General features: G+C 41.7%; 1 protein-coding gene and 1 long non-coding RNA gene across 7 annotated transcripts in view; one reads left to right on the top strand and one right to left on the bottom strand.

The window, feature by feature from the left end:
- LOC121697780 (chloride anion exchanger-like) overlaps positions 1-24,230 on the bottom strand; it is a 35,880-nt gene extending 11,650 nt beyond the window's left edge. The window contains exons 1-4 of one of the 6 annotated variants that reach the window (XM_042079477.1): positions 24,030-24,230; positions 14,721-14,860; positions 1,226-1,336; positions 355-515 (exon numbers count right to left, since the gene is read on the bottom strand). In XM_042079477.1, coding sequence (XP_041935411.1) covers positions 355-515; positions 1,226-1,336; positions 14,721-14,860; positions 24,030-24,157 — 540 coding nt within the window. In that variant the 5' untranslated portion in view covers positions 24,158-24,230. Of the gene's footprint in view, positions 1-354; positions 516-1,225; positions 1,337-10,970; positions 11,324-14,720; positions 14,861-21,995; positions 22,184-24,015 lie in introns of those variants that run through there. The other 5 variants (XM_042079479.1, XM_042079476.1, XM_042079478.1 and 2 more) reach the window with 5 other exon arrangements.
- On the top strand, positions 4,641-5,863 carry LOC121697783. Its single transcript, XR_006026548.1, has 3 exons — positions 4,641-4,845; positions 5,245-5,327; positions 5,721-5,863. It is a non-coding gene; the product is annotated as an uncharacterized LOC121697783 (long non-coding RNA).
- Positions 24,231-25,692: the final 1,462 nt, after the last annotated feature.

The following is a 25,692-nucleotide window of genomic DNA, read 5'->3' as shown; positions in this document are numbered from 1 at the left end:
ACTGAACTGCCTTGCACTATATTTATATTTAATCTTAAACCTAAGTCTATACTGATATTGCACTATTCCCACCCTCTTTTCAAGTGTATATTGCATCTTGCCTATGTCTGTTGAGATGTCCATGACTTGGCAACCCTATACCACCCATAGTGTCTATTTATTTATTTATTTGCAAACACTGTATTTATTCTTATACATGGCCATATCCTACTGCCCTTCATTGTATTCTTACTGTTCTGTTTTTATTCTTTTACTCTTTTTATGTTTTTTTATTTTTATTATTTTATGTTAAGTGTGTTGTGCTTTGAGAGCAAAGATTAACCAGCTGATTCTGATTCTGATTCTAACACACACCTGGATCAGTCCGGTGAGAAAGGTGACAGAGGAGGCGACGAGGACCCTTTGCTCATTTGGAGTGAGTCCCTCAAAGCCGGTGATGTTGGCTGTAGGCCCTGTGTCCGGCACCAGACGTGTCACCACCTGCCCCACCATGAGACTCAGAACTGGGAAGGAGCCTGGAAACCACAGATGTGTGGGGGGCTACATGTAGATGTTTACATTGTGCCAAAATTACAATAAACAACTAACTGCATCTCAGAGGAACTGCAAGAGTGGGCTTGATCAGGTGCAGTTTACCAAAAGGATCGCAAAAGTACCTCATTTTTGAAAATCGGGCACACGGAGGAAAAGTTATCTGCATTAACGCAACATCCAATAAGCCAAAACACATAAATAAAGTGGTTGCTATGCTGGTTGCTAGGGTAATCATGCTGGCTGCTATGGTGATTGCTAGGGTAACATTATAGTGGTTGTTGCTTGGTTCATTAGGATGGTTGCTAGGTTGTTGTTAGGGTAATTAAGATGGTTGCTAGGGTAATTTGGATGGTTGTTATGGTGTTGCTAGGGTACGTAGGGTGGTTGCTATGCTAAATAACATGGTTGCTATGGTGGTTGCTAGGCTAATCATGTTGGTTGCTATGGTGGTTGTGCTGCATGCATGCTTGTAAGGTATATGCATGCAACAAAATAGAAAGTGGAGTAACAGCACTTACAGCATGTTATGTTAGCATGGATTTTCCTTAATTTAACAAGCCAATTAGAATCTTGTAAGCACTATTTCTATTTTACATAGTCTGCTGTTCTAAAACTATTGTTCTGTAATACCCCACTGTTTCTCCCATGTGATATTGCTGCATAACAATGATTGTGACTATTGTGTCCTCACCCACTGAGATGTGCCGGGAGGTGCCCAGGAAGAAGTAGACTATAGTGGGGAAGAAGGCTGTGTAGAGCCCATAGCTGGCAGGCAACGAGGCCAGCAGGGAAAAGGCCAAGCCTGCAGGACATCACATCAACATTAGAGAGGAAGAGTGACACTTTAGGTACACAGGGTTTACATGTTTTATGTCTGACCTATTGCAAAAAAGATCAAACTTATAAAGTTGCTGTAAATATTTTAAAGGGACACCAGGCAAGCCTGATGCTTTTTCTCTACGAAGCTCCCCCTAGCGCCTGTACGTGTCGATACGTGTGCGAGCCCTCGCTCGGTCTGAAGCTCTTTTCCTATTCTTTGCATCTTCCGTCAAGGGTTTTCGCTGCTTCTTCGCCGGCTCTGCCATTATACACACGTTTGCAACAATCACTAGCATTTCGTTAGCCTACCCCTGTGCTGGGGATGCAGGATGTAAACTGATTCTGCTTCTCGCGATGTCTGAGACTGAAGGTCGGCGGGTCGGATACACCGAACTTGAAATCGGGATATTCTTCCTACAGGCAGTAAGGGCGGGCGAGAGAGTTTTCATTCGCCCTGTAATGAGTCATTTAACCATATACTGAATTACGAAGATGATTAATTAACACGAAAACGTTGCCTGGTGTTCCTTTAAGTTTGTTTGGTGCTCTTTCTTACTCTCTCTCTCTTTGTGTGTGTGTGTACATACTCAAAAGTCTTGATTTTCTTATCATGTTTGACATCATTTGTACATCAGCATAGAACACAAGGAAATTGCGAAAGGTTTGTGCAATACAACAGGGCCTTATCGTGCAGTCCCTCACTGTCATTTGGATTGCTCTCATTTGCATCCAGAACACCTGCTCCTTAGCCTAGAAATCTAGACGCACCCTAGTGGCAGCAAATGTAACTCTCCGTTGGCTTGTGAGCTGGAAAAAACAAACTTCGGTCAGGCCAATCACATTGTGTAGAGTCGATGGATGGGCTTAACATAATGACGGAAGAGTTGCGACGGTTCCGCGTGAATTCCCTGCTACTTGAAAACAATGAATGAATGGATGCTGCTGCTGACGAACAGCGCGACTGGACTGAAAAGTTTGATCAACTAGCCAACTACCTCCGCTGGTGGGAAAATGCATGGGACTCCTATTGCGTTCAAAGGGAATTTGAAAGATAACCGTTTATCCCGCCCCTCGGATTGAGCACTGGGTATGGTGAGTTCCCAGACCCTACATCTTGATGTGGGTCTGGCTCGTCAGTCTACCTGCTCCTCCTGACTATTTATCTAAATCTATTTATCTAAACATTTAGTAAAGTAAGCATATGTTGTGTATCTACAAAATACTGCAATATACACTAAGATATTAATCATGTTGAACTTTGACCGTGGCGCGCTGTAAGTCATTGGTATTTTGCGCTGAGCCCGGCGGCGAGCAGAACAAAAATCTTTGGGACGTGATCTTAACCAAGAGAAACCTAGCGGCGAGCACAGTGCATACCGTGTACAATGTGATAGGCCCTTAAAGGTTGTATCAGCGATAGCGGGGATACGTCACTTCTGTTGATGTTCAAACAAAACAGAGAGCTAGCTTGCTACTCCCTCCCGTGCAATTTAAGCTCTCCTAAACGCGCATCTCATCGGTTATTTATGGAAGCATATGAGTAGCTTTATTCAAATGAGAATGCAATCTGCAATATGCAATTCAAAAAGACATTACATTATGCAATTGACAATTCATTATGCAATTTAATATTGCGATTTGCAATAATATCCAACAAATTGTATTTTAATCTGCAAAGTGACAATGAAATCCTAAAATCAATTCCAATAATTTTGGTTAAAAAATAGAATAAACATGGATTGAATTGCATTCTATTTTGCCATGGTACTTCAGTCTCAAAATTCAAATGGCAATTCATTTTGCATTTCAATTTTCAATATTCAGTTTCATCATTTAACTGTCAATTTGTTTTGCAATTTAATATTTAAAGTGCAATGTAGGATTGCATTTTAAAAACATATTTGGCAAAACTGTCAATGCCAGCCTGAAAAGATTTTGGATTATTTGGGCAAAACGTTTTGCCATCGTTTTGAGGCATTTTATTCAAATAGAAAAGAAATAGCGCCCCCCGTGATTGCATTGCACTTTGGTCATGGTCTTTTTGTTGCAAAATTCAAATGGCCATTCAATCTGCCAAACGCATTGCAATCTGTCAAGTCACTCGTTAAGGCGGGAACTAGGCTACGTCACTTCCGTGTTTTTCTTACCCAGTTAGCGCTTGCAATTCGCTTATAGACCCTTCCAACAATAAAAACAAAAACAATGCTTAAACATTCTATTTGGGCCCCAATCTACTTCCTCTGCATTAAGATAACATATGGAATGTTAAAAAGGAAGTCTTGTGGGGCCAACTATGATGCTGATAATGGAACTCTCTTGAAAGGGTCCATATCACCAGAGCCCATCTACGGAGAGCCTTGCCACTCTGTATTAAAGGAGAATTCCGGTGTGATATTGACCTAAAGTGTATTGAAACATGATGCCGAGTGTGAACGTATGTCTCATAGCCCATCTCGGCTTGTCCCCTGCACTCCAAAATCTGGCGCTAGTTAGCCGATGCTACCAACAGCTTTTTCAATAGTGGAGTGTCTGGTGGAGTGCAGGGGACAAGCCGAGATGGGCTATGAGACATACGTTCACACTCGGCATCATGTTTCAATACACTTTAGGGTAATATCACACCGGAATTCTCCTTTAAGTCCCATTGTACCGAATTTTGGATGCAGTTCCACCAGAGTTTCACTGGGGGCGATCGGCATGAGTGCAGAATAAATGGGAGTCAATGGAGCTAGATGGCTAAATTTGTCTCTTTCACCTGATTGTCGTTGACAAATCTCAGATTTGATTGTAGTTTGTATAACTTCTACATGGGTTATAGGTCAAAAGTTGAATGAACGAGTTCTTATGTCCTTTTGATTTCTTACAGGTTGGGTCGTTGTTGCACATAACACGCTAGCATTGTGCTAATGAATGACGTCATTGACACATTTGAAAGGCTTTTTAGAACAATTAAGTGACTTTAAAAAATATAATACTCAACCAAGTGTATTTTCTTTGCCTCCCCTTTCGAATACAATACTCAAATTACTTTTAAAAAAATGATATCCCGAGAAAAGTGGATTTTGAGGGGTACAGCTCCATAGACCTCCATTCATTCTGCACTCGTGGACGAGCGCCCTCATGTGGAACCACAGAAGGAACTGCAACCAGTTCAGAAACCGGAAGTTCTCCGAGAGTGGCAGTTCTCCCATTATTAGACATTCTCGGATATCACCTAACTGCCATTATGAGCGAAAGCGAGGCTTGGGTTGGTAGTAACATGGGCGTGGCTTCGGTGGAGGCGAGAAAACACTGAGCTGTCACTGTCTGACAAGCAGCACGGTCATTACATATGCTGGACCGAAAACTTACAGCTGCTGCCCCCCCCCCCCCCCCCCCCAATAACTGCTGGACAAGTCGAAACTTGGGCAGATGAAGGGCATCCCATCCCTGGAAGTGTCCAAAAAAAGGGATACAGCAACTTTATCGAGGGGTATATTCATGACATTAAAGGTAAGCATGTGAGAACAAACTGCTAACGTTAACTAATAAAGTGAGCTACCTATCGATAAAATGACTAGTGAACAACATTAGCCTAATGTTACTGTTATTATTTATTGTTGTTGTAAATGACCAATATGTTCGTTTCGTTTGTCAATATTGTTTTGCCAATGTATGCACTGTCATATAGTTCGCCTGTGCTTTCTCTTTACGGTAAACGAGGACGTGACAAGTTAGCTAGCCAGCGCAGCACAATTTAATGTAGCTAACGTTAACGGTGTTAACAGGTGGCAGACAGAAAACACGTCTTACAAACGTAGCATTAACATGCGTCAACCAGCTGACAAAATGAATTCAAATATATAATGTTAATCTTTATCTTCTTTGATGTGCTCATTTTGTGAATACTAGTCAGGAGGAGAGAGGATGGGTGCACAGTGAAAGCTAGGGCATTTCCATCCATGAGGAAGACACAGACACCCTACACAGTTCAGGTAGTCAGGCTGGCTAAGTATTCAGAGGCTGTACATTTCCTAGTGTAGAGCAGGAGTTCTCACTTCTCAGTCAATTTCAATCCCACATATTTATTTTCTGTACAGAATTACAATTTAAACAGGATCACATAAATTGTAATCTGTTGTACAGAGGTACTTGAATCAAAATAATGCTGTTTGATTTTTAACCAAAACAATTACCATTTGGAAGTAACCCCAAAATCCTTTTTAAATGTGCCGAACTCCTGATTCTGGTACACATTACTATGGTATGTGTCAGTGCTTGTGTTACAGTTCTATATACTTATTCTTACTATATAATTTAACATTGAACATTCAACTAATGTGACGAGAGTAGAATAACACATTTTACTGTATTTTTGTCTTTTTCAGGTGGACCTTTCAGCTGGAAATCCAGTTATCGGCGAGGTGATATGCAACTGCAAAGCTGGCCTGGGCCGTTGTGCACATGTTATTGGCTTATTGTACACATTAGCACACTACCAGAAGTTGGGATTGAAGTCTGTCCCCCCTGTGCAAAGCAAGACGTCATTGCCTCAAACCTGGCACATCCCTCAACGTTCGCTGGGTTTAACACCTAAACCCAATAATTTAGTGGAAATAAATAAAATAAAGCCACAGCAAAATGATCTAGCCCCTGCTACAAAGGTACGGAGTGAAGGGGTTGTCAGTAACCTTTATTGTCCAGTGTCACTTCCCCTTCCTTGTAAAGACTTTGCAGAGAGATTGCAAAGAAATCTTAATGAAATAGGAAGCACATGCCAGTTGGCATCTTTAATGAACTCCCAAACGTATGAGCCACAGTATATCCCATCACCTTATGGTGACATTCCTCTCGGGTCTGTCCTGAGTTATCAGTTATCATGTCTCACACTGACTTTCACTTAGAGAGACCGTATTTTGATGCAAACATGTGGGCAGATGTGAAGCAGAAACTAGACTGCTTCTATTTCCAACACTTCTTACCAGCTCTTTTGAAGTGAAGAAGATGTAGTTTAGTGCAGCAAGTGTTATTTTCAGGATTGACTAATCAGTTAATCTTTCCTCTTTGTACCACATTTTACACAACCTTTTGGGATTTATACAAATATGTAAGTAAAGAGTTGTTTGTACTTCATTATAAACGTCTGCTATGTTTTTTTCCACAAAACAAAATGTTACTACTCTACTGTAAAAGACAATTATACAAACACAAAGTCTTACCTTCTTTCTGCACATTTATTAATTCATTTAGGTGTAAGCATTTAAAAACATTTCATACAAAGTGACTTTAAAGTCAACATATACAGTGCAGTACAGTGCGATGCACTATTGAATAACAAGTTATAAAAATAACATAACATTGTAACATACATTAACTTGAGCCCTGTTAAACATATGTACATGAATGAGACCATGAATGAGACTAATGGCACGATTAGAATAATGGGCCCCAGTGGCGTCGTTAGACCTGGGCATTCGGGGCTATAGCCCCGGATCTATGGGCCAACAACAACAAAAACTCTAATCGTGAATGAAATAAATAGCCCCGTAAAAGAGACTTTTGTGTTTGTGTCCATTGTGTGCATTAACAGCAGCGCAAGAAAATCCGACGTGATCTGGTCGGTTTAGAATCATTTGTTGCAAAATGTTGCAATTTCAATTCTCCTCTACGCTAGAATTTGCTGTTTCGTGCTTCTACTAACTAGCCTTAGCGAAATAAGTATACAGAAGGACAAATGGATATTAGAAGTTTCTTTAGAGAAAAAAAAGGGCAGAGCAGGGACAAGAAGTGGAAACTCACAGTGTGTCATCATCTCCCGCAACCCAGGAGGACATTTCGATCAGCTCAGTTTCAATATATCGTGATTTACTATTGAATCACATGCGCAGTAAATATGGTAAACCTGACCTCGTTTGAGGGGGCTTCCAAGCAATGCATGTTGGGCTTGATTTTGACAGAATGGAACCTTTTCTTTGGGCAAAAGTTTGTGATAGCCTACACAACCCAAATGCATTGCTTCAAGGCACCCATAGCCCATTAATTGAAGGGGATGACGTCCAAATGTTTATCCCGAGACGAACGCTCACACCTGTGCACTTGACAGAGGTGCATGACGATGTTTATTCTACAGGCTATTTTAATATCATATTTTGGGTGTTGTATGTGGTGCACTTTGGCAGAAGAGACGTTCTCCTTACACGGTCTTTAAACATCAAAATATTCAGAATGCCGTGACGTGAGTCATTACAATTGGCCTTCCTTTTCATTCTCAAAGTAGGTTAAAATTGCATGTTCATCAGCCCGATTTTCAAAATCTCTCGGGGGAGAAACCCCTGAACAAAAAGGTCTCTAAGTTCTGGGCTCTAGCCCCGAATGTTTTAAATAGCTAGCGACGCCCCTGATGGGCCCTGAAAAGTTGTGAGCAGGGCACACACCTTCCATACTGGGTTTATAGACCCCATAGTGGTCATGGGTAATGTTCTGTCAAAGATATGGTATTCTTTAATTCTTCTAATAGCCCTTTCAACGTGAATCCTAAGACGAGTGATTTCCTGAGTCTTTGCCACCTGCTCTGTAGTAAGCTGTCTGTCAGACCTTAGGATTGGTGGTATTACTAGACTGACATTCATGGCAGACAATAGGTCTCCAGTAGGGAAGCCTTTGTCTGCCATCACCTCGTCCCCTTCCTCCAGCAAAGAGAGAATGCCTGAAGACTTTGTGATTTCTTTGTCTGATATTGACCCTGTGTACAAGTCACTAATGAATGTTACTGCACCATATGGGCTTATGCCAACTAAGGACTTAAGTGTGGTGGTTCCTTTGTAATGGGAATATGTTTCAGAATTTAGTACTTTTGAGCTGGGCCTTTGGACATGCAATTCTGTACGTGGGAAAGTATTTTTGAAGGACTGAGGCATGAGTTAATTTACCGTCTGTCGTGAGGGCCAAATAGGAATAGATCCCAACGTGTAGTAGAGGAAATTTGTCCAAGTGATGCAAATTCTACTGACAGTTGTTTGAGATACATTAAAACGGGTAGCAAGGTCCTGCACTAAAAAACCCTGCCTCAAGCGGCACAAGAAGAGAAAGAACTGATCAATAAGAGGTAGGCTTTGCTCTTGAAATCCCTTTCTAATGATGGGCTGATCTGCTTGTTTTAGTCTCTTTGCTTGACTCCAACCTACCATGTTCTCAGCCGAAGGGTTCAAAGGCATAAAAACAGCCATGAGAGTCAGATAGTCTTTAAATCCTGTGTAGAACATAATTAGCCTGTCATCACATTGGAATCGTTCAAGAAAGAACCGGTTATTTCTTAGTTTCTCAAGCTCCTCCTCTTGTGATGCGATGGTCTTGCATGCCTCTTGAAGCTGTTCCTCCAGTGGCAGGGGTCTTTGGTCGTAATCATGATCTGCATGTGGTAAACTTGTCTCCACGGTGCTGAAAAAAGTGCAAAGAAAAACAATGTTGTAGCCGTCTGAGTAGTTTATTATGTCTTTTCACCTAACTGAGCAGTGTTAAAGCTTAGTAAACAAACATATGGATTACCTGGATGTGTATGTCAGGTCATCATCAGGTATGTCCTCTACACATGTGACAGCATCTGCATCACTGAACAACAATAGATACACGATTTTCCTTACATCCGATGACAGGTTAACTGTTTAGTTAACAATTACCTTGAAAGATTTTTTTCATAAAGCCTAATAATTTGTAGAACTGGGTGAAGGAATTAAATAAAACTTGATAACTAAGAAACATGCTATTATTAATATTCTGCTGCCTGTCAGCTGACAATGTCTCAGTTAATAAGTTAAGTTTAAAGTTGTCTGGATAGATTTCAAAAGTGGCATAAAAGGAAAAACAGAACAATCTCTCAATCTGCATTTAGCTTCAACATTAACATTAAGTGTTCCTGCTTGCCAGTCTTTAGTTTATCACGTTGTACTTTTAGTTAATGACACTTGGTGGGTGTATATGTACATTACCTTGTTCTGCTCAGTTTCCTCCGGCCAGGCTTAGAGGACCATGCAAACAGAGTCGGTACAGTCCCTTCCTTAAAGGAATTATCCGGAGTAAAATGCACTTTAGATCAATTTACGGATGATTAGGAGTACATACGTTGAGTTGACATCAAAATCATGTCATTCGGATGTTTTTTTTTTTTTTTTTAAACATAGTCCAGTATTTCTTTCGAAATTGAAATGAAGTTGTATGGACTGGACTATTTAAAAAAAAAAAAGGCAACGAAATTGTGAATTTCCAGAGCGTGTTACCAGAGAATGTCAAGGGGAGAACCTTCACTCTCAGAACTCTTCCGGTGTGGTACTGCATCTAGGGGCGCTCGCGGGCGAGTCCAGAATGAATGGAGGTCTATGGAGCTGTACCCCTCAAAATCCACTTTTCTCGGGATATAATTTTTTTCAAGTAATTTGAATATTGTATTCGAAAGGGGAGACAAAGACAATACACTTGGTTGAGTATTATATTTTTTAAAGTCACTTAATTGTTCTAAAAAGCCTTTCAAACGTGTCAATGACGTCATTCATTAGCATGATCATAGCATAGCATCAATGCTAGCGTGTTATGGGCAACAACGACCCAACCTGTAAGAAAACGAAAGGACATGACTCCCGGATTATTTCACTTTTGATTGATAATCCATATCCATTTTGCGAAAAATAAAATAAAATCTGAGGGTTTCAATTGTTAAATAGGTGAAAACAATAAATGTAGCCATGTAGCTCCATAGGACCCCATGTATTTTGGACTCGCCCGCGATCGTGAACTCTGGTAAACTGCAGCCAAATTCAGTTTGTATGGGATTAATAGAGAGTGGGAAGGCTCTTCGTAGACGGGCTCTGGTGTTACTCCACACTCGGCAATCGACTCCTACGGACTTTCCCGTCGCCAGCTGCAGCAGCAACATTTCCGGAAAGGTACTGGCTTGATGAAATTCATTCTGGACTCTCTATCCGACCACATAAAGACCTCGAGATACTACGGTTTGGCTTTAGGGACCCTCTACTCACTACCACGTAAGTGTAATGTTGTTTGGAACTGTAGAAGAGGTATAAAAATAGCGTTTTGTAGGCGAAATGACTTGCCCTGGTCACTTCCAGGCTAACGAGTTTTGACTAAAAACGGTAAAATCGAACTTTCTCAAAACACATCCGAATGACATGATTTTGATGTCAACTCAACGTATGTACTCCCAATCATCCGTAAATTGATCTAAAGTGCATTTTACTCCGGATAATTCCTTTAAGCTTCTTGAGTCCGGTTATTGTTTTGGTAAAGCAGTTCTCCGTGAAATGATCAGCACATACTCTCGTGTTTTCAGTAATCTGTTGAACGTGCACATTAGCGTCACTACAGTGGTCTATGATAAAATCTCAACCAAACGGCAGCTAACATCTACCACCTCACATGTACAGTTATATTAATTAAACGTGTTTGGCCATTACAATTAGTCAGAGAGTGGCTGGTAAGTTTAGGGCACTTGCCTAAGCTGTACATTAAGTGAACCCCCACATTTTTAGCACATTTCACAAGATATGAAACTAGTTAGCCATCGTCATTATCTACCGCTAGTTGTTGTAGCTCACATTAACGTTAGTCCCCGGACTTGAATATCTTACCTGAAAATGTGGACCAATGTCTCTCCTTATTTTCACAATCCACTCTCGGCGTATTTTAGGATTCACTGGAAACCGATGGAAAGTTTTATTCCGACATGAATCCCTCGCAGCAGTACCATGACATGGTGTTTCCAGGTCCGTAAACAAATAGCGATATCTATCTACTTCCGGAGAAGTTACAAACCGAGCCTCGGTCTGGCGCCAATATTGACGTAGGTGTTAAAAGTGAATGGAGGAGTTTGCAGCTGCACTAATGCTGCTTTTTATTTGTCTCGTAAATCCACCGCCCGGGTTGGAAAGTGTAAATTACCCAGCTTTCTTGCGGCATTTTGGGAAGACACGCCCCCTTTAGGTCGTAATATCACCCGTCCGACTCGGGGCTCCTCAGAGTACTCCGAGCTGAACCAGGAAGAACGTACGACTCGCACAACAAAGATAAACAAAGATGGCTGCGCCCACATTTCATGTTAAGTTGATATGTATTGTCTTTGTATTTGTACTACGTTGGTCGTTTTAATGTCGATTTTAAATGCTCGTACACACCTATTTACATTGCTGCTTCAGTCCGGTCACCAATATATGCATTACACGGTTCTGCTGTGCGTGCAATACAATGTAATGTTTTGTTTTCGAACTGGTTTGCTAAAAGGCTACATTGCTAACAATAACAACAACTAGCCTGCCACTGCCCCTGGCCTGGTGGCTCGAGAAAAACGCGACTGCACTTGTTGAAAAATGAAATAGGCAAAAATGGCTAAATAGTACTGAAATGTAAGACTTGCAACAATGGAATTACTTGAAATGTTCGTGTTTCTGTAGAAAAACATTATAATGTGTGTTGCTGCTAGTGGTTTAGTAGACAATGGACAGGCATACTATAGAAGTAGCCTACTATATGACTACTTCTGTGATTACAGTACAGCTCAGACGTTTGTTATGTTCTGTAATACCTCTATAATATCCTAAAGCCACTATAGTAGTTTTATAGTACTTCTATAGTATGTCATTAGCATGGCAGCTGCTGCACTGGTGGCGTCCATGTTCTTTCCAACTCGTCCTGTAGCAAATGCCCAAAGACGCATTTGGAACACTATAAGTGGTACGAGCCAGGCAATTACGTCACGTTTGCGCGTCAGAGCAACTCGGGTGGCGGATTTCCATGACATCTCGAAAGCAGCATAAGGTCTCTGGCTGATTATGTAGACCACCACCGTGCCGGTGAGGAGACCTTCTGTGGATACCACTGGAGGGAATAGAGGGTTACCTCTCCTATTAGGGAGATCGCGAAGCTCTTTGGAGTTCACAGGACAAGTAGGGCTAGATCGCCCACTCTGTCGTCCATTGTCGTTAGTTAGGCTAAAACTCACACAGCCTTTCCTTGCCCTGCTCTCTCTCTCACACACACACACACACACACTCAACGGAGACTCCCCTCCGTGGTCTGGCTAGCCTCATAAGCGGACCGGGGGGTGCGGTCGCTCCGGGCCCACGTTTGGCCAAATCTATCTCGCTGAATTGTTGTATATGATGCTTATTTGTAGGCTACTGATTGCTGGGGGGAGGGGGTGCTACTAAAGATGCCGCTGGTTGGCAAAGTTATCAGCAGCAACATAAGAGCCTTAATAATGTAAGAACACAGCTGGGTCTCGCGGACACTAGGCCTACTCGCGGTCACGGTTAACATTATTCATCAACTGTGACATGATATGTTTGCGCCGCCAACACCCCCCCCCCCCCCCCCCAATAAACAAAAAATGTGCCCCCTTGAAAATCGCAAATGCCTCCTCTGTCACTGTACTCTACAGCCAGGTCTGTCGGCCAGACTGCAAACTCCTCCATTGAAAACGCTAACTGGGTAAGAAGACGTAAACACGGAAGTGACGTATTTTTGAAGTGACGAAGTTTTGCCCCAAATAATCCAAAATCTTTTCAGGCTGGCATTGACAGTTTTGCCAAATATGTTTTTAAAATGCAATCCTACATTGCACTTTAAATATTAAATTGCAAAACGAATTGACAGTTAAATGATGAAACTGAATATTGAAAATTGAAATGCAACATTAATTGCCATTTGAATTTTGAGACTGAAGTACCATGGCAAAATGGAATGCAATTCAATCCATGTTTATTCTATTTTTTAACCAAAATGATTGGAATTGATTTTAGGGTTTCATTGTCACTTTGCAGATTAAAATACAATTTGTTGGATATTATTGCAAATTGCAATATTAAATTGCATAATGAATAGTCAATTGCATAATGTAATGTCTTTTTGAATTGCAATGTAATGTCTTTTTGAATTGCATATTGCAGATTGCATTCTCATTTGAATAAAGCTACTCATATGCTTCCATAGTTATTGATTGAAAACCTTTATTTTGCCTTTGAGTGGTTGCCAACCCTGTTGATAGCAATTGTTTTTGTGTACAGATCTTGGAGCCTAGGCTGCTTACAGAAACATGTTTTTGACGGCCTGCTTATGGGGCAGGTAGCTAGCGGATTGTTAGGAAAGATTAGATGAATGTGATCATTTATGTTTGGGCCTGAAATCGCTGATACAACCTTTGTGTGAAGTGTGAAGATTTTGGTTGGTTGATTTGGTTGACTAGCCTAGAAATCTAGGCGCACCCTAGCAGCAGCAAATGTAATTTGCAGCCAGGGTAGTCTAGCAACTCTCCGTTGGCTTACAAGCTGGAAAAAGTAAACTTCTATCAGGCCAATCACATTGTGTATAGAGTCGGCAACGGTTCTGCGTGAATTTCCTGCTACTTGAAAACAAAGAAGATGGATGCTCCTGCTGGCGAACAGCGGTCTTTGAATCGCGACTCGAGTTAAGCTTTTTTTTTAATTGGCAAAAGTTTGATCAACTAGCCAACTAGCTCCGCTGGTGGGAAAATGCGTGGGACTATTGCTGCGTTCCAGTGCCCATTCAAACCAATGGGACATGGGACTTATCCTACCTGAAGTATACTAGCTAACTAAATGTAACTAAATGTAAATCTAACTAATGTAAACTAAAACATGGACGACCGTCACGCTAAGCGGATACACGCTTTGTTTTTGTCTGTCCTGGAGCCGTATATGTAAAAGCACTGCATTTCGCTACGTAAGATAACTGGGTATACTTTGACCGTAGGCTATATCTTCATGCAAACAGATAATGACGACATAATTTCACGCCATAATATGAAAAACAAGTTGTGTGAAAATGGCAGTGTCTAAAACAACCCTACACGAGAAGTAAAGTTTATAGCCTATTCCTTGAAGTTTTACTTTTCAAGTGTGACTCCACGGGCGCCACCATTATCCTCCGACTTATTTTGGTGAGGTCGGGGTAGGTCGAGCTTCCCGAGTTCGCCGGTATGAGGTTCCACTTTGACAGGCATTCCACTGCACTTTTCTTAGTTGGAGGTAGGATAAGTCCCACGTTCCACTGGTTTGGATGGGCTCTGGAACGTGCCATATGAGTTGTAGCGCTATCTTATTGCGTGCAGAGGAAATTTGAAAGACAACTGTTTATCCCGCCCCTCGGATTGAGCAGTGCAATGGTAAGTTCCCAGACCCTACATCTTGATGTGGGTCTGGCTCATCAGGTTGACCGATATCTTCTCCGAAGTGAAGTGTGTTCAAGTGTTTCGTGACCTTGGAGCACAGCCACTAGTCCAGTGACAACTAAGCCACAGAAACAGTGCAACGCCTGTGTGTCTTCTAAGAAGTTTGATGATAATTGATCCTGGGTTTGTTAATTACCTTGGAGCACCGCCACTAGTCCAGTGCTGACCCCAGAGACGATGTCATTCAGCAGCCACTCCTTCAACCGGTAGATTCTCAGCCAGCCAATGATGGGCATCAGAGACAGGGCTGCATTCTTAGCACGTTTGGAGTCACAACTGGATTTGGAAAAATGGCCCAGATATCCATGTAAATGCCATATGCTAGCCTCTTGCTAGAGAGTACATCTTCAGTGGAGTGCATTATCAGATGAATATAGTTAGATTAATTAGTGTCTGTAGATAGAAATTGTGATAATATGTAGATTTGGGTAGTTTGGTCTTTTCATGTAGCCTTGGGAACTAGCCATCTAGTATAGGCCTGAGTAATATGCACATAAAATGACATTTGTTAAACTCACCTCAACATTTTGCAATCATTTAACCCTCCATGCTAAAGTCACTGTTAACACCACAAACAGTGCTGCATGCAAGACTTATCATTATTTTTTACTCTTATGAGACAAGGGTACACTTTCGTGTAGTCTGTGAAATGGGTGAATGTTTCTTTTTGGTGGCACTCTGCCTCTGCCATTCATGGCTCCAACAATCTGGGTACTTTCCGTTTTTTTTTCCGTTCCGTAAAGAATATCTGGGTTCATTGAATTCAACATAGAATTTTAGAACCTTAAATTGTTGCGGAACTTAGAATGTTCAAAAACCTACACCTTTTAAGGGTTTTAATATGAGACCGGCTTTGTTTATCATTACCATGGTAACTACAATAGCACTAGTGCTAGGTGTTGCAGGCTAACTCGGAGCTGAACTATGACATATAATCACAGCTCCTAGTTCGCAAAGTTTCATTCATTCCTTCATTATTAGATTAGACATATTTAACATCGGACATCAACTGACTTTAGCTAGCATGACTGACTGACTTTAGCTAATGAAGTGTTTGCCACAGACGTAAACAAATTTAGACGTCGGGTCCCACAGCCTCCCATCGGGATTCTCTCTCCTGATTGCCTGGAGCCACAAACCCCTTATTTTCCCTTCCCTTTCTTTTTGTCGCAACATACTAAACCGCAAATCCTTATTGGGGGCCAAGCAGCGAAGCTTGGCGTATCAAAACCAAACTCGGTACATGGGGTCAGTACCAAATAGAAATATAATGACTTTTGACCTATAGGTGGCGCTATAATTAGCAAAATTACCTTTTGGCCTGTAACGGGTGTTGTGTTTGGAATTAAAACTTACTAATGGTGATTTTTAATACTGTGGGAGGTCCGAGTTGCGAGCTTTGGATCTCGGATGAGAGAACGAGAGCAAACACAAACTGGTGTGTGGAGTGTGGAAAAAAAAACTGAGGACTGCAGGATGGATCATTGCTGAGAAGTCGTCGGTAGCAGTGACACAAGTGCGGTCACGTTCCTCTTCGGGAGCATTGCCCACCATCGATGGCAGTATTTTATCCCACTCTGCACAGCATAAACACTCCATTTCAGTCGCCATGGGTTGGCACACTCCACACTCACACCACCAGTTCGTGTTTGCTCTCGTTCTCTCATCCGACTCGCCTTGACTAGTCGCAACGTCCTCTCTTCCCAGATCCAAAGCTCGCAACTCCTCTTCAGTGAACTCAGGTTCGAAAAGGTAGGGTCTTGGATCTTGGTAGTCGAAGTCATCATCTTCATCTATCGTGTAATCTTCCATATTCATCGCCATTAGAACTCTTAGAGAAAGCCCACCTGTCAGTGTCAGCCTAGTAGCAGAGAACTTGGTAGTCACGCTGGTGTATTGCCGGAAGTTGAGGGTTTACAGATGCTGCGTGATGTCTTTGCGCCTGGCAGCGGTGCTTTGCCGGTGCTATGCCCGAAAATAGTTCCAAATCTAAATTGGTCTAGTAAATCCCTTTGTGTTAATTTGCATTGATATTTGTACTTGATGTGAATGTACAGGTTACGAGAAATAATTATAAAAGATCTTGAGTTATTTGATTCACTTTTGCAACGACATGCTAGCTGGCATCTCCGGATTACAGCGACTACGCTAAGCTAAAGCTAACCGGGCCGTTTCTAGATTAGGACAATGGCTGGGTCGGCTATAAAACGCTTTGGCTCACTCATCCAACTCTAGGGACTGCGGGGAGTGACCCAATTTCACCTAGGGGTGGCGTATTCCTTTAATACGGAGTGGCCAGGCTCTCCGTAGACGGGCTCTGGTAATAGCAAAGTGCCTACTTCCTTCACCTAAAAAAGGGCGTGGACGTTCTGGGACTCATTAGCATATCACTGGTGACAAGACGTTGGAGCCATGAATGACACCTGTTCGGGAGAAAGAGATAAAAGCCCACCTACACTAAAAACTGATTGGTTGATTTAGCAAAACAGGCTAATCAGGATGACGCACCACCTCTCTCTCTCTCCCTCTTGTGTGCGCTACACTCAGATGCACACGCGATTCGAGGTGTAGGTCTCGCGTGCGTGCTCTCTTGCTCGCTCGCTTCTGATTCCGGGAGATTTTATCTAGGCTAATTTGCGGGCATAGGGAGCCGCTATCAATATGCAGGAGACTCGTGGAACTTCCGGGAGACTTGGGATGTCTGATATGTATATCCAGACAGCAAAATATATTTGGGCCAGATTTGGTCCAGATCTGCATTAGCATTTGGCGCAGATCCACTAAACGGACCTGCCCCGGGGTCATTTCTTCCAACGGGCCAATACCGGAACAGGTCGGAATTACGGATCAGAGACAGATCTGGGCCAGTACAGTTATATTGCCATGGCATTTGGTGCGGATCTGGCCCAGACTCATATTCTACATCTGGGGCTCATCTGGCCCTGGTCTGTGATTCATATTTAAGCTATCAGACAATTAAGACCCACAAAAATACCCACACAATTTGTAATCTTCAAAATAGTTTTTTATTTTCAAAAAGGCAAAAGAGAACAGTGTGTCCGCTAGCCTCACCTAGGCCTACAACATAACACAAACCAATATGTGAAATGTAAGCGTAATGTGTCTTTTAATTTTTGCTACCATTTTCATTGGCTTATGTTGATAAACAAACTTCGCCAAACGCACTGAAAGAAAATGTCATGTTAACATAGTCCGTTGCATCTAACCGGCTGATGTCCGATGATGATGATGACGACGGCGCAGATCAGCAGCTCGGTGGAATTTGACAGCGACAGTTTGTTGTTTCGTGAGAGTTCTTCGACATTAGCTAGGCTAATCAATCCAGATTGCAGGGCAGGCTGCTAGCAGGTCAGCAGCAGTTCCTTGGTCGCGGCAGCGGCAGATCTCTCGCAGAGTAGGCTAGTAGCTGTCCTGAGAAATATTTTCGAGCAGACGGTGAATTGCAGCGCCGTTCACGGATGGATGTCAGAGGACCAGGGCAAAAACTAGCCCAATGGACTAACGTTAACGTTAGGCATCAACCTGCGATTCTTCCTCACTGCTCCTGTGAGACGTACAACACAAAAAGCAAAGAAACAAATAGTAGTAAATATTAGATTCAACATCCAAAGATTATTTATTTTATAACAGTATATAGTATGCCAACAAAGCATTGCATCCTTTATATTCAGTTTGGTAGGCAATCGCAAAAAAAAACCTGTTTGAACAGGTCTCATCAACTTTACATGCAAACCGGTTAAACTGGAGGACAGCGACAATTCTTGTGGACCTTCGATAAAAAGCCTAGTGTTTACTGCCAAGTTTTTCCACTCTAAATCCATTTTAAACAGGCTTAAAAAACGCTGGCCGGCCGTCCAGCCGGCTATGCAATACCTGCAGTGCTACTAGCAGCAAGGCTAGCTAGCTACAGACAAAGTGGGTAGCGCTAACATGGCTACGAATTTGCAGCTAACACACAATGAACACGATATTCAGCGATTTTGGTGAATAATAAGAAAAGCTCACCAATTCAGCCTGAAAGCATATGTTCACATTAGTTGTGGATGCATGTTTAAAAGAACCTAGACTACCAGCTAAGCTACCAGCTTGTCTGGCACGTTTCAGGTTGTCAGAATTTCAGAGTAAACTAAGTTTGTAAACTTTTATGTTTAATACAGGCCTAAATATTTAACAGACTAAGATGACATCAACACCAGTTTACTTATAAAATAATACTTGTATAATGCACTTACCAATAATCACAAAGACGTGCAGCCTGCAGTCTTCCACTCTGCATAATCAGATAACGTAGAGTTGCAGGTTTATGTGGGGGAAAAGTGTTCCGTTAGTTGTGGCGCGTCAGGTCTGCGCAGCTCCTGCGGATCCGGCCCACACCCGCCGGGCGGACTCAATTCAGTTGTGGCGCGTCTGGTCTGCGAAGCTGCCCCGGATAGGCGCCGCACCCGCTGGATGGACTGTCACAGTCAGAAGCTACAGACAAGTCTGGCGCAAAGTTGGTGCAGATCTGCATAGTGAGTGCGACTGCTGCGCGAATCTGCTGATTCAAAAACGGATCTGGCACAGATGTAAATGCTGTCTCGGTAATATCCTGTGACTAAACTCATATGTCTTCTTTGACACATATTTATGACCGCTGCTAGCGAAGCTAGGGATTGTCAAAGATTTTTTTTTTTTTTTTTCCCCGTCATGTACTTCCTAAATTTTTGGTCAACGATACCCGGGACACCGAACCACCGGGGCACATGAAATTTGGTGGGTATGTAGCCCCACTAGACTTTTACAGAATTTTTTCGTTTCGTCCCCGGAGGCCCCTATCTTCAGTTAAGATGTTCAGAACTGCACCAAATTTTATGTGTATGATTGACCTGGCATTCTCTGGGGGTTTGCCAAGTTTCGTAGAATTTCATCCATGGGGGGGTCTAAAAAAAATTAGGTTATGTGTACATTTAGAGACTGTACACTCATTGGCCTGTAGATGGCGGTGCACACATATACACATGCACATACACACACAGGCACCCACATACTATCGGTATTAGAACGGCCGATACATAATTACAAATTCAGTAGGATTAAAAGAAAGCCAAATATTCATCATCATCATCATGGCTGCATTTCCAGTATTGGCGATAAGTAGTCGTTTGTCCACTAGATGGCGCATCTTTGCAGTGAGACGTAATTTTGTTGGAAGTTAAATAAAAAGTGGGTTGGAAAACATGGACGCTTCCTACAAGGACTGTAGTTTACCGCAGAGAACGTCTAATAAGGATAGGACTATGTTCACATGAAATGTAATTCCCATTTCTTCTTGAAGCCGAAATAAATCTGAGGATGTTTATCGGACATGCTTGGTTTTTACTGCAGGTACGTTAATCTTATAATATCAATAAGGACCTAGGTAATGTTACGGTTAGTGTTGGTTGGTTGAGTGATGGAGGCCAATTTGATTGATTGCATTTGTAGAAAACTATAAATGCGGTTATACCAAGCAAATTGATAGCAGCACTGTAATTGTATCTTTCGACTGTCATTTGTTGCAAGTGCTACAAACATTCTGTGCAATGGAAGATTTACCAACGTTACACCAGTCTGATACAGTTTTGCCTATACATGCGTGAGACTGAGACGCCTGTTTATTTGTTTTAAGTGTGTGCAGGGTGTGAAAGGGGAATCGATGTGCTTTGATTCCAGCTTGGTAGTTGTAGGCCTAGTCTGTGAAATTAAAAAGCACGTGTGTGTGAAGCATCCAAACAATGACACCTTCATTTCATTATGGCTGCTTTAGCAACACACCTTAAGCTACTGTGTAGTGGGTCCCATAAGTGGCTACTTCATTCGCGCTTTCCTTGACTCATGGAGCTGCGTGAATTTTATTACAACTTTTCGCCATATGGCAGTTTAAGTCCGCTTGATAGGCTACTGTAAGGCGTAAGCCATTGGTTTCCAAAGGAGATTTTATTTGTGTCGCCAGCATAGCCTATTGACAATTTATGTTGTAAATAGGCCTACCTTATAAGCCTACCCGTAGCTAAGGGAAGCTAACAGCTTTCTATTAGGATCTAGTTTGTTAGTTTTATTAGGATTTGTTAGTTACAGTTTTGTCATAACTCCCTGATGCATTTTTGCATTTAGAATAGCCAGAGCGTGGATATCTCAATCGGAAAATTAAACAATATCGGGTGCCTATGGACTAGGCTGGGTGAACCTGCCTGATCTGCCTGCCCGCTATTTATTTTTTGATTTCTTAAAAGATTGAGCTTGGTCTGGTGAAAGCCAGACTAGCCATGGACCTCAGTTACACAATGCAAGGGAACATGAATCAGCCTATATTTGCACGAACAATAACGGACAACAGCTCTTCAACTTTGGCCCGTTAAAATGTGTATGAACAGTCTAGCGACCCATTTCATCAAGGTCCATTTGGACATGTCAGTTATTTGCACCACTGGTTAGATGTAAAACAGCATTTCGTTTCAGACTACTGTTACTTAATTTGTGCATTGACAATAAAGTATCACATGAACTAGATGACTAAAATCTTATGTAGAAGAAGAAACATTCACAAAAAATCCATCCATCCAAAAATGAACTTTGTTTTTGATAGCTGTTGAAAACGGCATGGAACTGACAGAGATGTTTTTGTTTATAAATAAATAAATAACATTAGCTGATACCTTTTGCTTTTCCCTAAATACAATGTAGCCTACAGGTGTATGTGACCTTTCATCAATCCAGTTGTAATGGATGAACTGTGATGAACTGCCCTACTTGTGATTGTTTAGAGATTTTAAAGGTTTTATAACAATGCTACATCTTCTTTGGCTATTCTACAATCTATTCACCTTTTCAGCACCAGTAGCCTATAGGCTACTTTCTGTGCAGCCGCACACACACACTCAGGCATGCCAAACAAGCATACACAAAAGTTTCAAGAGTGGGGGATGGAGTAAAAGATGCATGGAGACCAATTGAAGTGTGATTTATTTTCGCGGAACGGATGTACAGGACTAAGCGGCGGTCATATTTTGTACCGCTATGCGGTGCATCTAGTCTTTATATAGCTATATCTGCAAATCATCTCTCTGATAAAAGCATTCATTTAAATATTCCTATCCTCTACTAATATCGACAGATACAGTGGTAGGCTAACTATAGCTGTCTCCTCTGCACTGTAGTTTAAATTATGTTCTTTTACTCTAGCTGTAGCTCTGTAGCTTAAATGTTAAAATGCTTAAATGTTAATAAACGTTATTCTATTGTCGTATAAGTTGCTTTGGATAAACGTGTCTCCTAAATTAATAGTAGTAATAATAGACCTTCACTACTTGAAACTTCAAACTATTCTCCCAAACTTTATTGCCTAAACCCTGATGCCATTGAACTGACCCACCTCAGCATTCTTACGTTAAATAGTCAGTCACATGGTCCAGTAGGGTCTTTCGCCGTCTGTAGATCTTCTCATATGTTTCCTGGAAAGATTCCTCAGAGTGTATTGGTCTGGCGACCACATAGTACTGACCCTGCGTATCCATTCTCGTATGATGAGGATCAGTCCAACATGTAGCCTGATCTTAGTTCAAAAGATGACCCTGTCCAGCGCCTTCCTTGACTTTTTATAAGTGTCCATTCCAAGGTCATGAAACACTTCTAAGAATACACTTCACTTCTGAGAAAATATTGTCCCAGACTATTTTCTCAGAAGTGAAGTGTATTCTTAGAAGTGTTTCATGACCTTGAAATGGCCGTGTAGGCAAGCTGCTGGCTGGCTGGCTGGTGTAGGAAGGACACGGCGGCGAAGTCCAGGTCCATATTATGTAGCTAGCTGGTAACACTTTCTATAAAGGTCACTATTATATAAACTCATATGTCTTCTTTGACACATATTCTTTATATAGCTAAATCATCTCTCTGATAAAAGCAATCATTTAAATATTCCTATCCTCTACTAATATCGACAGATAGGCCTACAGTGGTAGGCTAACTCCTAGCTGTTTCCTCTGCACTGTAGTTTAAATTATGTTATTTTACTCTAGCTATAGCTTAAATGTTAAAATGCTTAAATGTTAATAAACGTTATTCTATTGTCGTAAGTTGCTTTGGATAAACGTGTCTGCCAAAATTAATAAATATAAATAAGATAGGCAAGAAAGTGTATCTATGCCAGCGTTTCTCAAACTGTGGGTCATGCCAGGTGAGGCGCGAACTGACGTGAAAAACAGGAGTTTTTTTTATTTATTGTTTATCTGTAGCCTGGGCCCAGGTAGCACCAGATGCGCAATGGACGCACTGTGTTATTCACATGGAAGCGCTCGTGTCAAGGCAGCTTAGACCGACCTAGCCTACATGAGATTTTGAACGTTGTTGTGAGAGTGGTGAATTTCATCAAAACCCGGCCCTTAAAAGCGCGTCTATTCTCCGCACTTTGCGAAGAGATGGTAGCTGACCAAAAGGCTGTACTGTTTCACAGCGAGGCAAGGTGGCTTTCCCGAGGTAAAGTGCTGTCGCGCGTGTTTGAGCTCCGAGTCGCCTCTTCTTGGAGGAAGAGCGCATGTTTGAATCTGCAAGCACGTTCACTAATTAACATTTCTTGACGAAGATGGCCTATCTTAGCGATATATTTGATATATCTTAGCAATACATTTGAGTTAAATGTCCAGTTACAAGGCAAAGACACCTACCTCACCTAGCAAATAAGATTACTGCATTCACCAAAAAAACTTGAGTATGGGACAGGCGCCTCGATCGCGACAGTATTATGCCTTTGAGATTTCTGAGCGAAATCGCAAAACGTCTGATTGGGAGGCACCCTTGTGATCCCATGTATTAAACAGTAGGCCTACATCACATCCCTGCAAAGTTTATTTCAAAAATATTTCCCAACCAGCAGTGCTCAGTATGACTGGATTATGGATCCATTTGCAGCATGTTGGTGTTTCATTGAATATATTGTACAATGCTGTAAAATGGTCTATACTTCCTAATATGTTGCTGGAAAACAGAAATATGTGTGTTATGTATTTATTTATTATTATATCTACAGCACCAGCTGATTTTCATTCTGTTGAAGAGGATATATTTAGAACTTGTCATTATTTCAATAAATTTGACAATTTTAAGCTTGACCTACCACTTTCTTAGAGCGATGAGAGACAGGTGGGGCTCGAGAATGCCCCCTTGATCAAAGTGGAAAAGTTTGAGAACCACTGATCTAGTTTGTTAACTACCACAGTCACGAGTTGGATCGCGATAGTCTGATGTCATTTTAAAAAAGTGGGTTCCCAGAAAAAAAGTTTGAGAAACACTGCTCTATGCTGAGGCATGGGCAATGGATAAGACCTTCACTACTTGAAACTTCAAACTATTCTCCCAAACTTTATTGCCTAAACCCTGATGCCATTGAATTGACCCACCTCAGCGTTCTTACGTTAAATAGTCAGTTACATGGTCCAGTAGAGTCTTTCGCCGTCTGTAGATCTTCTCATATGTTTCCTTGAAAGATTCCTCAGAGTGTATTGGTCTGGCGACCACATAGTACTGACCCTGCGTATCCATTCTCGTATGATGAAGATCAGTCCAACATGTAGCCTACTGATCTTAGTTCAAAAGATGAGCCTGTTCAGCGCCTTCCTTGACCTCTGCAGCTGTAGTGCTGGAATTTATGTGAGACACTTTACATCCGTAATGTCTTTAATGATTAACAGCAATCTGAGAAATCCCTCTTGTAATGATTCTAACCGCTTCATGATAATCGAGCACAGCCAGTAGTCCAGTGCTGAATGGTATACCTGAATAAATCTAATTGGCTGTTGGAATCCCCTAATCTGATTTGCTATTGTAATTCTGCAATCTAATTGGCTTTTTGAATTAACATCCTGTATATAACGATCATTTGAATCGAACTTGGTCAGAATGCAGTCCCTACAGCTCCCTCAAAATACAATGTTTCTCATTTCTGGTTTTTAAGTCTTCCCTCATCTGTTACTTGGACAGTATTTCCTGGAAGACATTTCACAGGATTACTCCAAGCCAGAGAATGATTGAGTGTCATTTAATAATTTTGTATCTAGCCATGCAGGTACAAGGCCTACTTGCCCTTCTCTGCTTCTCACACACTTGACTGTTTTGAACTTGGAACTTGCTTGGGCATTTTGTACTTGAACTCCTATGGAAAGAAGAGACGTACGGCTTTGAGGCCTTTCATGGCAGACATGTCCAGGAAGGACACGGCGGCGAAGTCCAGGTCCATATTATGCTGGTAGCTAGCTGGTAACACTTTCTATAAAGGTCACTATTATAATCAGTTATGCATAATGAACATTATGCTTTAATGCATTTTATTATACGGCTCTTCACAATGCAAGTAGAATGCTCCATTGACTTGAATGGGATTTCCGAAAGTTCTAGCGGTCATTATTTCTTGGGAAAGGACCTCTGAAAACAAGAATGACCGCTGTCAATGGCAACGGAGTTTGTGCTTGGAACTTCATTCAAAAGTGAAAGCAAACGGTTGATCAGCTGTGTTCTAAAGAATGTTTGATTCAAGTTCAGCGTGTGTTGCGAACTATTTGTTTCTCAGCAAAAGCCACGACGAAACGGTAACAAATAAGTGTAAAGAGACATATCACGGAGTTTATTTTTTCGTTTTGGCAAGTAGCCGTATAATAAGCGGGATAATGTATAGAACGCCGGTCATCATGGGAAAATAAGTCCCTTCAGGGCGAAACAAGACCCCTCCGCTGGCGTGTCGGGGTCCGGTTTGCCCTGTCGGGACTTATTTTCCCCATAATGACCGGCGTTCTATACATTATCCCTTACATAAGTAATGGTCATGCTATGTTACATTACAAATGATTATAATGTATAATTACATCTTGTGAAGTTAAAAAGGATAAAGTCCCTATGCACAGCGTTCTGATTTCCAGGTGCTGGTGATGTGCAGTTGTCAATGAAATTCAGAAAAGTGAAAGATCACCGCACACTGGTAGACTTATTATGCAGTTATTATTTTTCAGTGAACGACACATTTCGCCATTGCGTCATCAGGTTCAGGTGATATAGGTGATTTACAAGGTCACATGACCACACCC

Source organism: Alosa sapidissima, chromosome 22, assembly GCF_018492685.1.
Source record: "Alosa sapidissima isolate fAloSap1 chromosome 22, fAloSap1.pri, whole genome shotgun sequence".
Classification (NCBI taxonomy): Eukaryota; Metazoa; Chordata; class Actinopteri; order Clupeiformes; family Clupeidae; genus Alosa; species Alosa sapidissima.
This window is presented reverse-complemented; position numbering and strand designations above follow the sequence as displayed.